General features: G+C 45.1%; 2 protein-coding genes across 3 annotated transcripts; both read right to left on the bottom strand.

Moving 5' to 3' along the window:
* Nucleotides 1–6: 6 nt before the first annotated feature.
* Nucleotides 7–1,519, bottom strand: LOC149980795 (uncharacterized). The gene has a single exon (XM_090183656.1). The coding sequence runs from the start codon at nucleotides 1,517–1,519 to the stop codon at nucleotides 1,034–1,036; it is 486 nt and encodes a 161-aa protein (XP_090039782.1). The 3' UTR covers nucleotides 7–1,033.
* On the bottom strand, nucleotides 7–15,871 carry LOC149980794 (protein mono-ADP-ribosyltransferase PARP14-like). Of its 2 annotated transcripts, none has more exons than XM_090183550.1 (12): nucleotides 15,528–15,871; nucleotides 12,640–12,752; nucleotides 9,957–12,089; nucleotides 9,522–9,758; nucleotides 9,185–9,409; nucleotides 8,996–9,062; nucleotides 4,553–4,699; nucleotides 4,373–4,432; nucleotides 3,608–3,784; nucleotides 3,213–3,342; nucleotides 1,936–1,988; nucleotides 7–1,757 (listed from the first exon to the last, which is right to left on the bottom strand). In XM_090183550.1, exons 1-12 carry the CDS (start codon nucleotides 15,697–15,699, stop codon nucleotides 1,537–1,539), a joined length of 3,735 nt encoding a protein of 1,244 aa, XP_090039676.1. In that variant the 5' UTR covers nucleotides 15,700–15,871; the 3' UTR covers nucleotides 7–1,536. The 2 variants fall into 2 exon arrangements, with proteins under 2 accessions (XP_090039676.1, XP_090039675.1); XM_090183549.1 differs by having other exon boundaries at nucleotides 9,957–12,131; nucleotides 15,528–15,866.
* Between the last annotated feature and the right edge of the window lie 1,257 nt (nucleotides 15,872–17,128).

Below are 17,128 nucleotides of genomic sequence, written 5' to 3' on the forward strand. Positions count from 1 at the left end.
TAACTCTTACTCTGGGGAACAATTTAATACATATTTGTGGGAAAATATATTTAAAGAAAATATATATTCTGATGATGTTTAGGCAGAGAAGGCCTTGCTGGCCCTGACGGCCCACCACTGTGTATATGTGGAGAGACAAATTGGAGTAATCAAGATGACAGACAGTGACACATTCAGTACTGCCTTGCACACTCTTGCCTGCATCCAGCTGATCTAAGGTGTAATCATTAGTCCAAACAGTTGAAAAACATTATGTTTTGCAAACAAAACAAAAGTTTCTATTGGACAAATTCAGGCAGGTCTATCCCTGTTTCGTTTCCTTCCGTTTAAGAAATGTTTTTCAACTGAATCGGCAGAATGAATACACCCCTGATCACCTGCACACACAGGTCACTTGCATAGCAGCGGCAGTCATATACAAACAGCCTCATCACTTTGTTTGTTGTATAATTCCCTCTACCCACATATGACTTCAGTTTGTGAGGGTGTGATATGGGGGTCAACATTATAAAGAAAAACTTGTATAAACAATTGCAACACTGTCATATTGATCTGAGCTTTGCTGTTGGAAAATCACATTTGTGTCCGACTTTCGGCTGTCACAGATGCACCTCTCCTGACTTCACTCCTCGACTTTCTTCTTCTTCTTTGGTATTATGGCGGTCCGAAAACAAATGTTGTAGGTGCATGCCGCCACCTAATGTATTGGCTGTGCATCACATTGGAGGCTGGTGGGAGTAGCTAGAGGAGGACGGGCTCATTGTAATGGCTCACAGGACTATAAGTGGAGTTTACGGCATGAACAGGACTATCAGAAGATGTTTAAAATGTTAAACGTGTTTTAAAGATAACAGTGAAATCAATAGTGGCTATGGGTCATCAGGCTGATGACATAATGGATTGAAGGGTTAGTGTGAACTACAAATCAACGTCTGACTGTAAAGTCGCTCTGGATAAAAGCATCCGCTATCTGACCAAAATATAACATATAATAAAACTATGTCAGAAATTCTAAAACTGAAAATAAAACAATTCAATCCGTACTTTCACTCTCCTCTCGCTTCATCTTATAGGTGCAACCCGTTTCCCAGTCAGTGGCCATGTTGTTCTTCAGGTTCACCCTGACTTTGCTCCCATCTGGGACATCCAGCTCTGCTGAGACATGTCCTCTTAGGTGTGCCTGCTCCAGATGGTAGTTGTCATGCATCCCCAGCTCCTCCCAAACGTCACCATGCCTGCACATAGACCACTGGACTCTGAGGGCCATTAGTGCCGAATTTCTATCTTGCAGCTCCCTACGGAGGGCGCGACTGAGCGCACTGTCCAGCAACTCGCGCACGCTCAGAACGTCCTCCTTCAGGCCTCGGAGAACATAAAACCCCTCTCCAGCCGCAGCTCCACCTCCAGCTCCAGCCCCAGCTTCCACCCCTCCTGCCCTCTGAACTCTACCCAGCTCCAGGCTCTCTCCCAGGACCTTGGCATTCTTCTGCACGGCCTGCAGCTCCACCTCTCCCAGCATGCACAGGTCCTCTCCCTTCACATCTCTGAGTCAGCTGGTTCTGCAAGATGGCCTCCAGCTCCCGCCTGGCCCCCCTGATGGCGTCCGCCCCGCGCCCCACCACGCTCAGCACCACCGGGGGCGGTCTCCAGGGGGTGATGGTGAGGCCTGGAAGGGTAATGAGGAGGGGGAAGGGAGCCATGCGAGGGGGAGGAAAAGCTGATCCTCCGTTTCTTCTTCAGTATCTGTTGGGCTCTCTCTGAGGAGACAAAGAGAGGAGAGTTAAGACAGAGTGTAAAGTCACATTTTATAACTAGGATCCAACGTTTTCCCTGTCATCAAAGCATCACCAGGTAAAACTCTGGGCCCAAGTTATATCTACATACCCAAGAATAAGGATAATTTGTACATACAAGTATACACACAAACACACATACCTTTCAGTGTTGGGATTGGAGCGATAGCTCCCAGTCGGCTCTCCAGCTCTGACCTGCAAACAAACAAAAACATAAATAAAATGTCCTGTCCAAAGCTTAACATCCAGACATCACAACTAAAACTCGGAAAATAACAAAACTCATTCTATAAGTGAAGCAAACTACAAACAAACTTACCATACCATTTAAACCAGGGTTGCCCAACCCTGTTCCTGGAGAGCTACCTCTTAAGTTTTTCACTCCAACCCCAGTTGTAACTAACCTGATTCAGCTTATCAACCAGCTAATTATTAGAATCAGGTGTGCTACATAAGGGTTCCACTCTAAACCTACAGCATGGTAGGGCTTGCAGTCCAAACGCCAAGTAGAGAGCCCTCGGACCTAAACCCTCAGCCCTTGAATGACGTTTTACATCATCACATCCGAGTGTACCCTCAATGTCCATTGCCCAAGCGAGGGAGAGCGATGATCGGAGGCGCAACGTCCTTGGTAGAAATCTTGAAGTTCAGCTTAAAAACGACCAACCTAAAGCTATTAATGTACCTAGCAAGCTAACGTAGCTAGCTAGCAGTTTTATCAGGTAGCTAGCAACAGTTACCCATAGCTGGCTAGCTAGTTTTATAGTTTGGTAATTTATTTCAATAAAGCTTTGGACAGGACATTTTATTTATGTTTTTGTTTGTTTGCAGGTCAGAGCTGGAGAGCCGACTGGGAGCTATCGCTCCAATCCCAACACTGAAAGGTATGTGTGTAATTTATTTCAATAAATGACCCAAAATATGTTTATGAAGCTAGCTATGTTTTATATGCTCCTCACTACGAGACTCAGCCAATTTGATCGTAATTCCCATTTGCCAACGCTAAAATCAATGTAATCTATGAATTATTTTTGCAAGATAGCATCATAATTTTGTCTCACATACCGAAAATGCAGCCGCGTTGCTAAATTGGACACATTGCAACCACTGAAGTTTGACACTTGACTACATTTTGAATTGAATTGTGGGTCATATCAACCAGACAAGTGATCCAGGTTCTTCACTCGGTCCCTCCAGCTAAATCGAGGGCTGTTTGTCAACTGGACCTCCACTTAAGATGATTATCAAACTGCATCCGGTTTTGATGAGGGGAAGTGGCTAGCGCGAGGGCTAATGGGGGTCAAATGAACGTGTTTGAACTGTAGCCAAGCATTTCAGGAACAGGGTTGGGAAGCCCCTGATTCAAACCAAGACACATCAGAGACCCCACCATTTCAGACAATTAAAATGGAGACTGACCTGAATGCCTGGAAGACGGGTCTCTGCAGCATGACAACGCGGATGACAGAGAGGATGTTGGGGGACAAATCCCTCACACTTGACGCCATGCCATCCAACATGGCCTTACACACAGAGCCAGAGTCTGCTCCTGGACAAAAAAAACACGTTTTTTTCATGTCTAGAATATCATCTAACCAGTATATTACAGAATTTAGATGCTGCTGTCACTAATGAACTTGTTCATCAGTATTTGTTTTGACATTAACTAAATTGTGTCCTACGAAATTTAACGCCTAACAACTGAGCACAATAAAAATTATTGAACACAAATTGGTATGGCAGAGGGTTGATACAAGAGCAAATTAAGGGAGTCGGTATTGCATTTCACACAAAATAAGACATACTGTACATACCCGTATTGACTGCAGGGAAGGCTGCAGAGCGGTAGCCCTTTCTCTCACACTGTTTCAGTATCTTCCCACAGACCTTTCTGATCCTCTGTGTGTCGCGTTTAAAGCTGACGTGAACGATCTCCTTGCAGCCCAGTGCACCGGGCCCTGTGGTGCACATCAAGTCTCCTGGCACACCCACTGATGGAGAGAAAAATAAAGATATGGAGGCTTCTGAGTGGAGGACAGCTCATTATAATGGCTGGAATGGAGTCAATGGAATGGTATCAACCACATGGAAACCACGTCTTTGATGTGTTTGATGCCATTCCATTGACTCCATTCCAGAAATGATTATGCGCCGTCCTCCCCTCAGCAGCATCCACTGGTAGGCACTTAGTGTTCAAATATAGACATATGAGTGACAGTGGAGGCTGGAAGGAGGGGCTACAGGAGGAAGGGCTCATTGTAATGGCTGGAATTGAATCAAGGGAACGGAGTCGAACATGTGGTTTCCATACGTTTGATGTGTTTGATGCCGTTCCATTTATTCCATTCCAGCCATTACAATGAGCCCATCCTCCTATAGCTCCTCCCACCTGCCTCCATTAATAAGTGAAGAATAAGCTAGTAAAGCGATCTGTGAAGTAATTATTCAATGTCTCTATATCTCAGTGGAAAAAGATTTTCCTTCGTCAAATGATTACTTTCTGACTTGTGTGAACGGATTGCTCTGAGAGTTTGTGATTGTGTTAATAGGATTGTGTATGAGAACACTGTAAAACCAACCTTGTGCTAACGCTGCTTGGACTGTGGAACCTGCAGCAGTCAGAATAGCTTTGGAGACACCTAGAGGAAGATAAGGGAACGTGAGGGGACACAGAGAACAGAACAAACAAACAAACACACATACACACACAGTGATGACTAATCAAAAGCACATTGGAGGACAATGATAACTAGTGCTACCTGAATGGTTGGCTGAGAAGTCTGTGGTGTTGACGATGACATCAGTGGTCTCACGGGTGATGTCGCCAAAGACCAGTTGTAGCTTGACACTGCCCAGCGTGGCAGAGACCTCGTCCTGAGTGGTTGAGACGTGGCGATAGAAGGAGGCTAAGCGAGAGAGAGAGAGGTTGACAAACAATTGACAAAAAAAACCAAACCAAAACAAAGGCAGAGAGAGAGAGAGACAAAGAGACAGAGAGACAGAGAAATTAACAAATAGTTGACAAACAAACAAACAAACCTTAACCTAAGCAAAGTTTTCTCATGCATTGTTGATTTCAATTTGGCATGAGGGTCTGCTATACGAATTGATGGAAAGAGGTGTTGGGGGAAAAACATCCAACATTATAAAATCCATGTACACAAAGAACAACTGTGCGGTTAAAATTGACAAAAAACAAACACATTTCTTTCCACAGGGCCGTTGGGTGAGACAGGGATGCAACTTAAGCCCCATCATCTTCAACATATATATCAACGAATTGGCAAGGGCACTAGAACAGTCTGCAGCACCCGACCTCACCCTACAGTACTAGAATCTGAAGTCAATTGTCTACTGTTTGCTGATGATCTGGTGCTTCTGTCCCCAACCAAGGAGGGCCTACAACAGCACCTAGATCTTCTGCACAGATTCCGTCAGACCTGGGCCCTGACAGTAAATCTCAGTAAGACAAAAATAATGGTGTTCCAAAAAAGGCCAGGACCACAAATACAAATTCCATCTAGACACCATTGCAATAGAGCACACAAAAAACAATACATATCTTGGCCTAAACATCAGCGCCACAGGTAACCTCCACAAAGCTGTGAACGATCTGAGAGACAAGGCAAGAAGGGCCTTCTATGCCATCAAAAGGAACATAAAAGCCGACATACCAATTAGGATCTGGCTAAAAATACTTACTTATCAGTTATAGAACCCATTGCCCTTTATGGTTGTGAGGTCTGGGGCCCGCTCACCAACCAATCATTCACAAAATGAGACAAATACTAAATTGAGACTCTGCATGCAGAATTCTGCACAAATATCCTCCATGTACAGTGGTTCCTCCTTTAAAAGTTGTGTCATACTGCGGCACACCCTGCGTGCTGCTGCAGCATTCTGTGGCACGTCATTTAATTCTCAGCCATTTCTTCTGTTACTGCAAGTTATTGCTAGTTTTACCACCAGTGGGCATCTTTGAGAAGCATTTGTTAGTATTCCGTATTGGCATTACCAGAGAATTTAAAAGCTTTTTTTGTAATAACATAGTATATGGGATTGGTTTGAAGAAATTTGGCTTAATTAATTTGATGAATATTATGGTGTTTAAATTCCGAGAAAAATTGTCTGCTTGTAAATTCAGACCGTTTCGCTCTCGGAGGGCACACTGGACGTTCGGACCGAGGAGTAGGGTTGATTTGAGCATTCTGGCCTTACAACAACAGTCAAGCACCCAAGCTAACGTTGGCTAGCTACTTCCAGACACAAATGAGACCACTGACCATTTTACTCACCCTAGCAGAGCTGGTAAGGCAGTTTTCGTGTTAACCAGAGTGTTGGTGACTGTGAATGTGCTGCTGGAAACAATTTAATTGTGCTTTTTTTCTGACGTTTACTGACCACTTCCATATTCAACAGGTGTTGAGCGCTAATAAAGTAATTATTCTGCGATCTGGTACATTCAGACTTAGAGTGCTCTGAAATCGTAGTTAGCTGGACACATTACATTTTTAACAACGTTCTTTTCTGATAAAAACTAGTTCATTGCATCCACCGTGGAGCCCAGTTTCATAATATGACCATATTTCTCAGCTGCTTGCCGTCGTTTTGAAGTAATCACACTTTTTTGTGCATTTAGTGCATCAAAGCGGACACCTACGAAGACGGCATCTCAAGTAAGCAGCACTGGGCTGTATTTACGTCTAAAAATGGCACCTGCTGCTTTAGATATCTCAGTTATTGTTTTCAGATCTATAAAAAATAAGCTGTTTTCTTTACATTTAGAGAGCGAGCTGATCAAGGGGTTGAAAATTTTGATATTGCCAGATGTTCACTGTCCGAGGAACAGGCCGTGGGAAGGTTTATTGCTGGCAAAAATGTCCATAACCAGAGATAATTAAACTGTTCTGTGTTGTTTTTCTCCATCTCTGCCTGTCTTGTTGTACATGGAAACTGTCTCACATGCATTAATTTAAAAAACCTTAAGATGTCAGCTGCTAATTTTCAGATTTACACCACATAAACACAGCCATTTTCACTGGACTATCTGTTGCTGCCAAGTCATGATTTCCTTGGGGTTTAGACTTACAATAACCAAGTGGTGAGACACAGCCCTCTATTGTAAAATGTTTCAGGTACACTCCGATAGGTGTCTGCGTCACATACAGTATCTTCTATTGACATTATCTTCTATTGTTTGTCCTCATGTGTCTGTTTTTCATCATAAAGTACTCTGTAGCCACTTAGTGTGGACACCAGGTGAGACTACACACACAAAATAAGAGTCTCTCTCTTATTCACTTCATCCATCTCCCCCTTCTCTCTAAACTCTCTACGGTTATATAAGCTGGTTTGGTGAACCCCTCCCCATTCTGAACTGGCTGACACAGAGGGCACAGCATGATCATAGGTGAGATGTCACTTGTTCGGGTCAACAGGAAGAGTTATTAAAGAGATGCTTTACATTGAAATACAGATAGAAATGTAGTAGTCCCAGAGTTAATGATCCAAGGTCAGTTTTGCATTTTACCTCCTGATGATTATGATGACTGACCGTGTTAGAATAAGAAAACAAGGCTTAATCATGTTCTCTCTCCATCCATCTGTCGCTCGTCTGCTGGTATGTTTTGATGTGAGAGAGGAATCCAGTCCTGTCATCGCCACCTCACCCGCTCTTAAGATAACCTTCGGGCCAACTGGGGGCCCAAGGCTGGTTAGGAGACACCGCAATTGTAATGAACTGAGAGAATATTAGGGTAGCACTGTAATTCATGAGTCATATGCTGTCTGCCTCTGTTCTTACCTCTTTCCCTTTCTGTCTTCTACACCTCTCTCCCCACCTCGTCTTTCTTCCTTGTTTTATAATGCACAACATACGTGCATTGAAGTTCAGATTGAACTTGTATTTATGATATAATATTAAAATTATCATAATTATAATGCATTTATGTAGTTATAACACCTGGATAATTCACTTCTTTCAAGAAAACGTTTCAAATTCTCCACAGGTTGAAATTAAGTATTTCATTGAAATACTATCCTGTGTCCTCAGACTAATGCAGATGAAGGGAGTTAGATATGCATAGTTATTTTCTGTATATATGAATTACGAATCAATCATGTTTCTAGTCTATTTCATAGTTACAGTGTGTAATCATTGATGTCCCAGGAGCAGGAGTGGTAAACACTGTTGAAGTGTATAATTGTAATATATACATGCCGACACAGCATCATTCAAATAATGGAGTTTGACATGACTGAAAAATAATGTCTCAGAGATTCATACCTGAACCGCACCTTTATTTGCCAAGGAAGAGTACATTATCAGTGAATATATTCAATGTACAGGCTACAATGTGGGAATGTCATGCATAGTAATAACTACAGGACATGTACAGTTGAAGTTGGAAGTTTACATACACTTATGTTGGAGTCATTAAAACTCGTTTTTCAACCACTCCACAAATTTCTTGTTAACAAACTATAGTTTTGGCAAGTAGGTTAGGACATCTACTTGTGCATGACACTTAGGGTTAGGCAGGTGAAAAGCATGGCTAGCCGTAGAAAAATGCTTATTGAAATTCTCGATTATTGTGGATTTATTAGTGGTGACAGTGTTTCCTAGCCTCAGTGCAGTGGGCAGCTGGGAGGCGGTGCTCTTATTCTCCATGGACTTTACAGTGTCCCAAAACGTTTTGGAATTAGTGCTACAGGATGCAAATTTCTGTTGAAAAAGCTAGCCTTTGCTTTCCTAACTGACTGTGTATATTGGTTCCTCACTTCCCTGAAAAGCTGCATATCGCGGGGGCTATTCGATGCTAATGCAGTACGCCACAGGATGTTTTTGTGCTGGTCAAGGGCAGTCAGGTCAGGTGGGAACCAGGGGCTATATCTGTTCTTAGTGCTACATTTTTTGAATGGGGCATGCTTATTTAAGATGGTGAGGAAAGCCCTTTTAAAGAGAAACCAGGCATCCTCTACTGACGGGATGAGGTCAATATCCTTCCAGGATACCCGGGCCAGGTCGATTAGAAAGGCCTGCTCGCAGAAGTGTTTTAGGGAGCGTTTGACAGTGATGAGGGGTGGTCGTTTGACCACAGACCCATTACGGACGCAGGCAATAAGTCAATGATCGCTGAGATCCTGGTTGAAGACAGCAAAGGTGTACTTGTAATATGACAGGAATAGTTTCCTTAACTCACTCTGATCTGGAGAAGCATCCATTACAAACCCTCTGACATGCAAAGCACACTGGGAAGTCTGGAAAGCCTGGAAGTAAAACAGAATACAACCATAAGTCAAGGGCAACCAGTGATGAACTGTGTTAAACAGTAACTTGAGTTTTGATTTTGCATGAAACATTCATTGAAGTCAAGAAAGTCTCATCTCACCTTGGGAGAATCTCTGTCATTGGGATGGACAACAATGCGGACAAGGAAGGGGGTTCTGCTCGCTCGATTCTGTTCATACTTACGGATCTCTTCTAGCAGAACCTGTGTTACCACATTGTGAGGGAACTGGAGAACCACACCAGTTCCAACTACAGGGAAAGCAACAGAACAGAATCCCTGGATCTCACAAGAGGCTAGAACTCTCCTCACACCCTGCCTCAGAGCCTGAGAGAGGACCAGAGGTGCTGGGTTAATGGTGGTTCAAAGGTCACAACTGCCAAGTGAAGACACATGCACACACACACACGGACACAGGGACACATACAAGGGGACAAACCTGTACTGCTGGTCCTTGGGGGTTGTTGTCCCAGTGTAGACAGCTGAGGAAGAAGATGCGGCCAGAGCTGAGACCAGACAGTCCCTCCACCAGGACGTTGTCACCAGGTGCAGTCCGTCCCCCTAATTCCCTCTGAAACGCTGTCATCAGCGCCGGTCCAGCTGCATCCGACAAGACATGACCCACTCGGGAGGAGAGAGGGTTACTACCAACCATGGGGGACACCAGGGCATCCACCTTCAGAGAGAGACAGACAGTCAGACAGACAGACAAAGACACAGACAGTGGGACAGACAGTGGGACAGAGAGACATGCAGAGAGACAGGCAGAGAGACAGACAGAGAAAGGGGGGAGAGATAAAGAAATTAAGTAAAAGGGTAAGAGAAAAAGGAAGACGAAGTATAAAAGAGAAAGGGAACATTGAGGCTCTCTCACCTCCTGTTTCTCTATGGTTCCCTGGATGATCTCCACCTGGACACAGACCTCTGGAGCCACTGGTCCCCTGGTGGAGGCAGCAGTGCTGTCTCTCTGAGGAGCATGTGTAGTGGTAGTGGTGGTGCTGGACTCTACCTCCCACTCAGGAATCTCCCTCTTACCCTGTAACAGCCTATCACAGGCCTCCTGCATGGCTCTCACTGCCTCTCCACTCACATCAATCAGAGTGACCTTGGTAAGGATGTGCTGTTCCCTCCCAAAGTCCCTCATTGCAGAGACTATGGCCTCAGAGCAAACCTTCAGAGGAATGCTGAATATACCTGAGCTGATGCAGGGCATGGCCAGGGTCTGGAGCTTCAGGGTCTCTGCCAGATCCAGGACTGCCTTTACTGTCTTCTCCAGCAGAGGGCGCTCATTCCCACCTACGCTGCCCCCTACTGGCCCCACTGCGTGCAGCAGTATCTTACAAGGCAACTTCCCTCCTGTAGTCTGTACCACTGTACCTGTGGGTACTCTTCCTATCTGCCTAACCCGATCTCTGCTGGCCTGCTGTACCTCAGGCCCCCCCGCACGGCTTAGAGCTGCAGCCACGCCCCCAGCGTGATCCAGGTCCTCATTGGCTGCGTTCACCAGCGCATCCGCCCGTTCCTTGGTGATGTCACCTTGACGTACCACAACCTGCAGCCCCCACTGGAGGCGATAGCTGGTGGCTGTGACCATCTCCTCCAGTCTTGGTCCGGCGCGAGCTTCGCCGGCAACACCACCGTGGTTGTGCAGCTGGATGAGGCAGTGTTGAGAGCGACCCACCACTCCCAGGTACTCCCTTCCCACGCCCTGGAAGTAGCGTAGTGCCCCCGGCTGGTCTATGGTCACAGTCTGGTGGACCAAGGAGGCCAGAGCGGGACCCAACCTGTCCCTAACCTGGGCCACCCGGACAGAGGGTCCACAGAGCACCACAGTGGGGTGGATGGCTGAGGGGTAGAGGGTCACCCCAGTGTGTTCCACACCGATCCTCTCCAGCAGTTCTGGTAGGTGGTCAGCAATCTCCGGGTAAGGGAGACACACTGTCTCCTCCACACTGGACTGGTCTATCAGAAAGGCCCCAATCTCCTCCCTCAGCTCCTGAACCTCCTTCAGGTGGCCCAGCAACTGCACTCTACACCCAGGACCATACCTTGCCACCACCCTGCATCTGCTCTGGTTCATCTCCTTCACCTTCTTCTCAAGCTTGGATTTCAGTTCAGATGGCAGGGTGCCACAGTTGGGAAAATCGATCTTCTCCTCCCCAAACTCCCGCAGCAGATCCTTCTCAGCCTGGTCCAGTTTCCCAGAGGAGAGGGAGAACAGACGGAGCTCTGTATCCCCCAACTCTACCTCCACATGGAGTCCCAACCCCAGCAGACTGCTCAGGTTCCCAGGCCTCCCATACTCATCCCTCAGGAAGGACAGGAGTTGGGGGGACACCTCAGGCACCACCCGCTCCAGCACCAGAGAGATTTTATCTGTAACTAACTGTCTGGCTGTACAGACTTCACTTGCTGAACCCTCCAGCACCAGCTGAGATGAGACACTGCGCGTCACCCTCACCCCTGGAACAGCCTCACCTAGATCCTTCTCTATAACTTCCTCTAGAAGCCGGAGCTTGGACTGTCCCAGACGACAGGTGGTGCTGATCTTTTCCTGCTTCCAGGAGCTCAGACCCTGACCCTGGAAGGCCTCCAGCTCCTTCAGCTTGGCCTGGACCTCGGGCCCCTCCCCAACCACCACCGCAAACACTTCCCCTGCCTCGCAGTAAACCCTCACATCCTCCGAACCCAGGGTACTGCTCTGCAGCAGAGTCTGGAGCTTACGTGGGTCTACCTCATAGTGGCATTTGTACCGCTCCTGGAGCTGTTTGAACAGTCTCTCGACCTGTGTCTTCCATGGTCCCACCCCAACCCCATCTCCACATGACCCAGCTTGGCCTGAGCCTCTGAACACTGCCCTCTTGTCCTCTGGATGGAGGTGGACAGAGCAGCCCAGAGAGGACAGCTGTTGCTGCAGGTCTCTTCCAGCCCCAGGGCTCTCTTTCAGGTATCTCAGGAGGTAGGAGTCTAGATGGAGTTCATGCTCTAGGAAACCGGGTGGGGATGTCTGGACAGGGAGGGAGGGATGGAATGGGAGGGACTGGTGACTCTAGAGTCAGAGATAAAAAGGTGTAAGTCCTGGGGAATTCCACTGTTAATGATTATTATGTCTGTCTTTATCTATGTTTATTATTCATTTATTATTGTAGGTCGACCGTACAGCTGCGTCTGGATTATATTAGAAATCTAGCAACTGGTTTGGCATTTGTCCATTTTGTTAGTTTAGTACAGATTGCTTTCAGTTGGAATTTATTTTAATGTCATTCCTCATATTGTAAATTCATGTTTTACTTATTATAACAATAAGTAAAACCAAACATGCAATGTAATCAGACTTTTTTGACGTCATTTGAAGGGATAATAAAGTTTACCTGACAGATATATGATATATATATATCCATGATATATGACTAAACGTTTACTGGGATGTAAATACAACAACACTGCATTGACGTCTGTGTGGTTTGACCTCATGTTATGGAACATAAATGTTGTGTCTAGCAGGTTATGTGACTCTGCATGTACTGTATAGGTGTGTCTGTTAAGTCTGGCCACACCTGACTGCTGAATGTTGTGGGTGGAGGCTCCTGGCTGCCTCTCAGAGTGAGGATGAGAGGTCCTCCAGGCATCTCCAACACATGATTAGGTTTCTGAAGTACCCTCTCCTGGACTGAAAGAGTGAGATACATCAGAAAGAGACTGCTATGGGACATGGCACAGGCAGCAAAATATTGTGTCGAGGACTTCCAAAGGGTGTACTGTTTTTTTTTTATATTTATTTTCTAATTTTTTAAAACATTTTTTTTGTGTGTGTGTTAGAATTGCTTTTTAATATGTTGCATATAGTTAATAGGTCATTTCACCAATTCGGCCACTTGGGTACATTTGGGCAACTTGTGTGGAACACCTGGGTGACTTCATGCTAAATGTCATGTAGCTCACCCATTCCTGAAGTTATCAGTCTGAAACTCTGCACACCTACTGTTGCCCTCTTGTGTTATCCATCCACATAATCTCCAGCATCCTATCTGACTGTGTGGCTATTCTAGTACATGTGAAAGATGATACTACAACAATAAAAGACAGAAAACGTATGCTCTTTCTTTCTCTTTTCTTCCACCAGATCTACTGTGTTATATTCTCCTACATTCAATTAACATTTCCACAAACTTCAGAATGTTTCCATTCAAATGATACCAATAATATGCATATCCTTGCCTCTGGGGCTGAGTTACAGGCAGTTAGATTTGGGTATGTCTTCAGGCGTAAATTGAGAACAAAGGGATGCAGCCATAACAGGTTTTAACTCCTATTTTGTATGTGTCTAATCCAGATCCCCCTGGGACCCTCCAGTAGGGAAACTTCTTCCTGTGCCTCAGCGTCCCTGGTCTCATCTGTCCATTGACTTTGTCACTGATCTCCCCTCTTCTAAAAGTTTTACCACCATGTTGGTGATAGTGGACAGATTCTCTAAATCATGCCATTTCATCCTTCTCTCTTGTCGCCCTAATGCTATCCAGATCGCCGTGGCAGGTCTTCAGCAGGTCTTCCGGCAATATGGCCTTCCGGAGGATATTGTCTCAGATTGTGGCCCCCAATTCACATTAAGTATATGGAAGGCTTTCATGGAGAAGCCAGGGGACATGGTCAGCCTCACTTCTGGGTACCGGCGTCAGTCTAACGAGCAGGTGGAGAGGATGAACCAGGGGCTGGGGAAGTTTCCTTGAGGAGCCACTGCCAGGAGCGGCACAGGGATTTTGCCCGATTCCTTCCTTGGGCTGAATACACCCAGAGTTCATTGCGACACTCCTCCACCGGGCTGAATCCCTTCCAGTGTGTTCTGGGTTATCAGCCAGCCATGGCTCCATGGATTCCGAGCTCGACCGAAGCTCCTGTGGTAAACGAGTGGTTCAGGCGCGCAGAAGAGGTATGGAACGATGCTCACATGAGACTCCAGCGCATCGTCAGAAAGAGCAGGCGGATGGCCACTGCAGTGAGACTACCGTGTTCCATCCTGATGATCGGTCCGGCTCTCTGCCAGGATCCTCCCGCTCCACCAGCATGTAAGGAGCTGAGTCCCTGGTTTGTGGGGCTGTTCAAGGTCCTCTGGAGGGTCAACAATGTTATTTACAGATTACAACTCCCCACTAACTTCCGGCTCTCACCATCTTTTCATGTTTCCCTTCTCAGGCCAGTGGTTCCTGGTCCCCTGGCTGATGCCGTCCCCCATGACACCCCCCTCCCTGCCTATGCCGTCAGATCCATCCTAGACTTACAATGTCATGAGGGTCGGCTCCAGTACCTGGTGGACTGGGAGGGGTACAATCCAGAGGAGTGGTTATATTCTAGATCCCAACATCATCCAAGAATTCCACCTTTGTGTCCAGACCGGGCTGCGCATCCTGGTCGGAGTCGTCCTGCGGCTGGGGCCGAGTGCCACATCTACTCCCGCTCCCCCTCTCCAGCACTCGACGTCGCCGGTCTACTAACCACCGGTCCTGGCAACGCACACCTGCATCTCATTATCAGTCACACCTGACTTTATTACTCCCTTGATTACTTACCCTTTATGTAGCACTCTTGTCATTAGGTAGTATTTTTTGTTTCCATGTCAGATGCTTCTCTTGTTTTGTTATCGTTCATTGTTATTAAACTCACTAACTGCACCTGCTTCCTGCTCCCTGCATCAGAGGCTAAGTAAATGGTAATTGAGCTAATCTGAAGTACCGGTACACCCTACGTTGGACATTATCGGTTATATGGGTGGTGGTGCCATCAGACTCACCTGACGCAGGAACAGAACCCTGTATACAGGTGCACAAGCTCTGCAAGTACGAATGGCTTGCTTGTATCTTGTGCGCATGCTTCGGGTGATAGAAGTCTGAATGCACTGCCAGCGCTTTGAAAACTTGATTTAATTATACTGGAACTTTCCTTAACAAAGGTTGTAAAAGTATGCTAGACATTTATAGAATCAATCATACCTAGTTTGATGTTTCTGTGACAAACCATGAATTAGTTATTGATTTATACCACTTTTAATGGCATCTTATATATTTCTAACAAATCAAAACTGGAATTTGTATTCAAAATGTACTGATATAGAATAAATCATATCTAGTTTGATGTTTCTGCGACAACAGCTGAATTAGTTATTGATTTATATAGCTTTAAATTGCATTTAAAAGATGTTATGTATTTACATCAAATCAAAACTGGATTTTTTAGTCAAAGCAAAGGTTGTATAAGTATACTTTATAGAATTAACCATATCTATTTTTATTTTTCTGTGACAATCAATTCATGAGTTATTAATTTTTACCATTTTAAATGTGAAAGTGAAACTGTTCCAGAATTATCCACAGGAAAACATTTTAAGATACTTTTTTACGTTTCACCTTAAGTTTCAAGTACAGTTCAAATACTAATTTCAACATTTTCATACCTGTTTGGTCAAAAAATGCGATCTTGTAAACGTTGTCACCAACATTGTCTATCGGTCCGCAGTCTCCACCACCAGATTTACGGAGAACCTGAAAGTACTTTTCAATCTTCTCTTTCTGTGCAGGATCCAGACTGTGAACCTCGAAGAAAACGGGGTATTTGTAAATTTCCATATTGTAACTTAAAGTAGCCTATTCGCTTTCTTCTAATAGCTACTGTACATGGTCTCAAATAGGTTTCATTCGAACAGGCCTACTGTCAGTTTTCTTTTGCAGGTGAACTTGCCAATCAATGTAGGCTGAAGCGCGCGAGCACACTTCTCGCAAAAGAAACACACTTTATTGTATTCTACTTGGCAACATAGACGTTGGGCACGTTCAAGCTGATCAGTTTTGTCATGTGGTCACCGCCTTTCAAAGTGTGTTGCATTATGGGGATAAAAATGGTCAGACTTGCGCCTAATGTGGACTGCATGAACTTTACAAAAATCATGTGATCATAGGTAATGTAGTTTTGACTGCATTCGACTGCAAGTTTCTGCAGTTGCTCTTTACCAGCCATCCCCTGCATTGTGTGTGGCCCTATTGTCAACCAATTATTAGCTTGTTTTTGTTTGACCCACGCGAACGTGGCCAAAAACCTGACTTAAACTGGAACCAACTATGCCACTTCATGTATTCAGTGGACATACTATCACAGTATATTGGATGACTCATTCATATTCCATTCATCCAGCTCCATGTATCATTGATAGTTTTAGGCTACTACATGATAATCACATTTTCCCTATACCCATAACGAGGTTGCTACAACCTAGCCTACAAATTAATGTTTTGAATGTAGGTGCATATGTGGAGAGACAAATTGGAGTAATCAAGATGACAGACAGTGACACATTCAGTACTGCCTTGCACACTCTTGCCTGCATCCAGCTGATCTAAGGTGTAATCATTAGTCCAAACAGTTGAAAAACGTTATGTTTTGCAAACAAAACAAAAGTTTCTATTGGACAAATTCAGGCAGGTCTATCCCTGTTTTGTTTCCTTCCGTTTAAGAAATGTTTTTCAACTGAATCGGCAGAATGAATACACCCCTGATCACCTGCACACACAGGTCACTTGCATAGCAGCGGCAGCCACATACAAACAGCCTCATCACTTTGTTTGTTGTATAATTCCTTCTACCCACATATGACTTCAGTTTGTGAGGGTGTGATATGGGGGTCAACATTATAAAGAAAAACTTGTATAAACAATTGCAACACTGTCATATTGATCTGAGCTTTGCTGTTGGAAAATCATATTTGTGTCCGACTTTCGGCTGTCACAGATGCACCTCTCCTGACTTCACTCCTCGACTTTCTTCTTCTTCTTTAGTATTATGGCGGTCCGCAAACAAATGTTGTAGGTGCATGCCGCCACCTAATGTATTGGCTGTGCATCACATTGGAGGCTGGTGGGAGGAGCTATAGGAGGACAGGCTCATTGTAATGGCTGGAATGGAATAAATGGGACGGCATCAAACACATCAAACATACGGAAAGCACATGTTTACTCCATTCCATTTAATCCATTCCAGCCATTACAATGAGCCCGTCCTCCT

Source organism: Oncorhynchus mykiss, chromosome 9 (assembly GCF_057628025.1).
Source record: "Oncorhynchus mykiss isolate SJ-2025 chromosome 9, ASM5762802v1, whole genome shotgun sequence".
NCBI lineage: Eukaryota > Metazoa > Chordata > Actinopteri > Salmoniformes > Salmonidae > Oncorhynchus > Oncorhynchus mykiss.

Excerpts from the sequence above, each read along its gene's own strand:
- LOC149980795 (XM_090183656.1), bottom strand. The coding sequence starts at position 1,519 with ATGCTGGGAGAGGTGGAGCTGCAGGCCGTGCAGAAGAATGCCAAGGTC.
- LOC149980794 (XM_090183549.1), bottom strand. The coding sequence starts at position 15,699 with ATGGAAATTTACAAATACCCCGTTTTCTTCGAGGTTCACAGTCTGGAT. Across the intron at positions 12,753-15,527 it reads CGCATTTTTTGACCAAACAG|TCCAGGAGAGGGTACTTCAG; the intron begins GTATGAAAATGT and ends TCACTCTTTCAG. Across the intron at positions 3,785-4,372 it reads CCAAGCAGCGTTAGCACAAG|TGGGTGTGCCAGGAGACTTG; the intron begins GTTGGTTTTACA and ends TCTCTCCATCAG.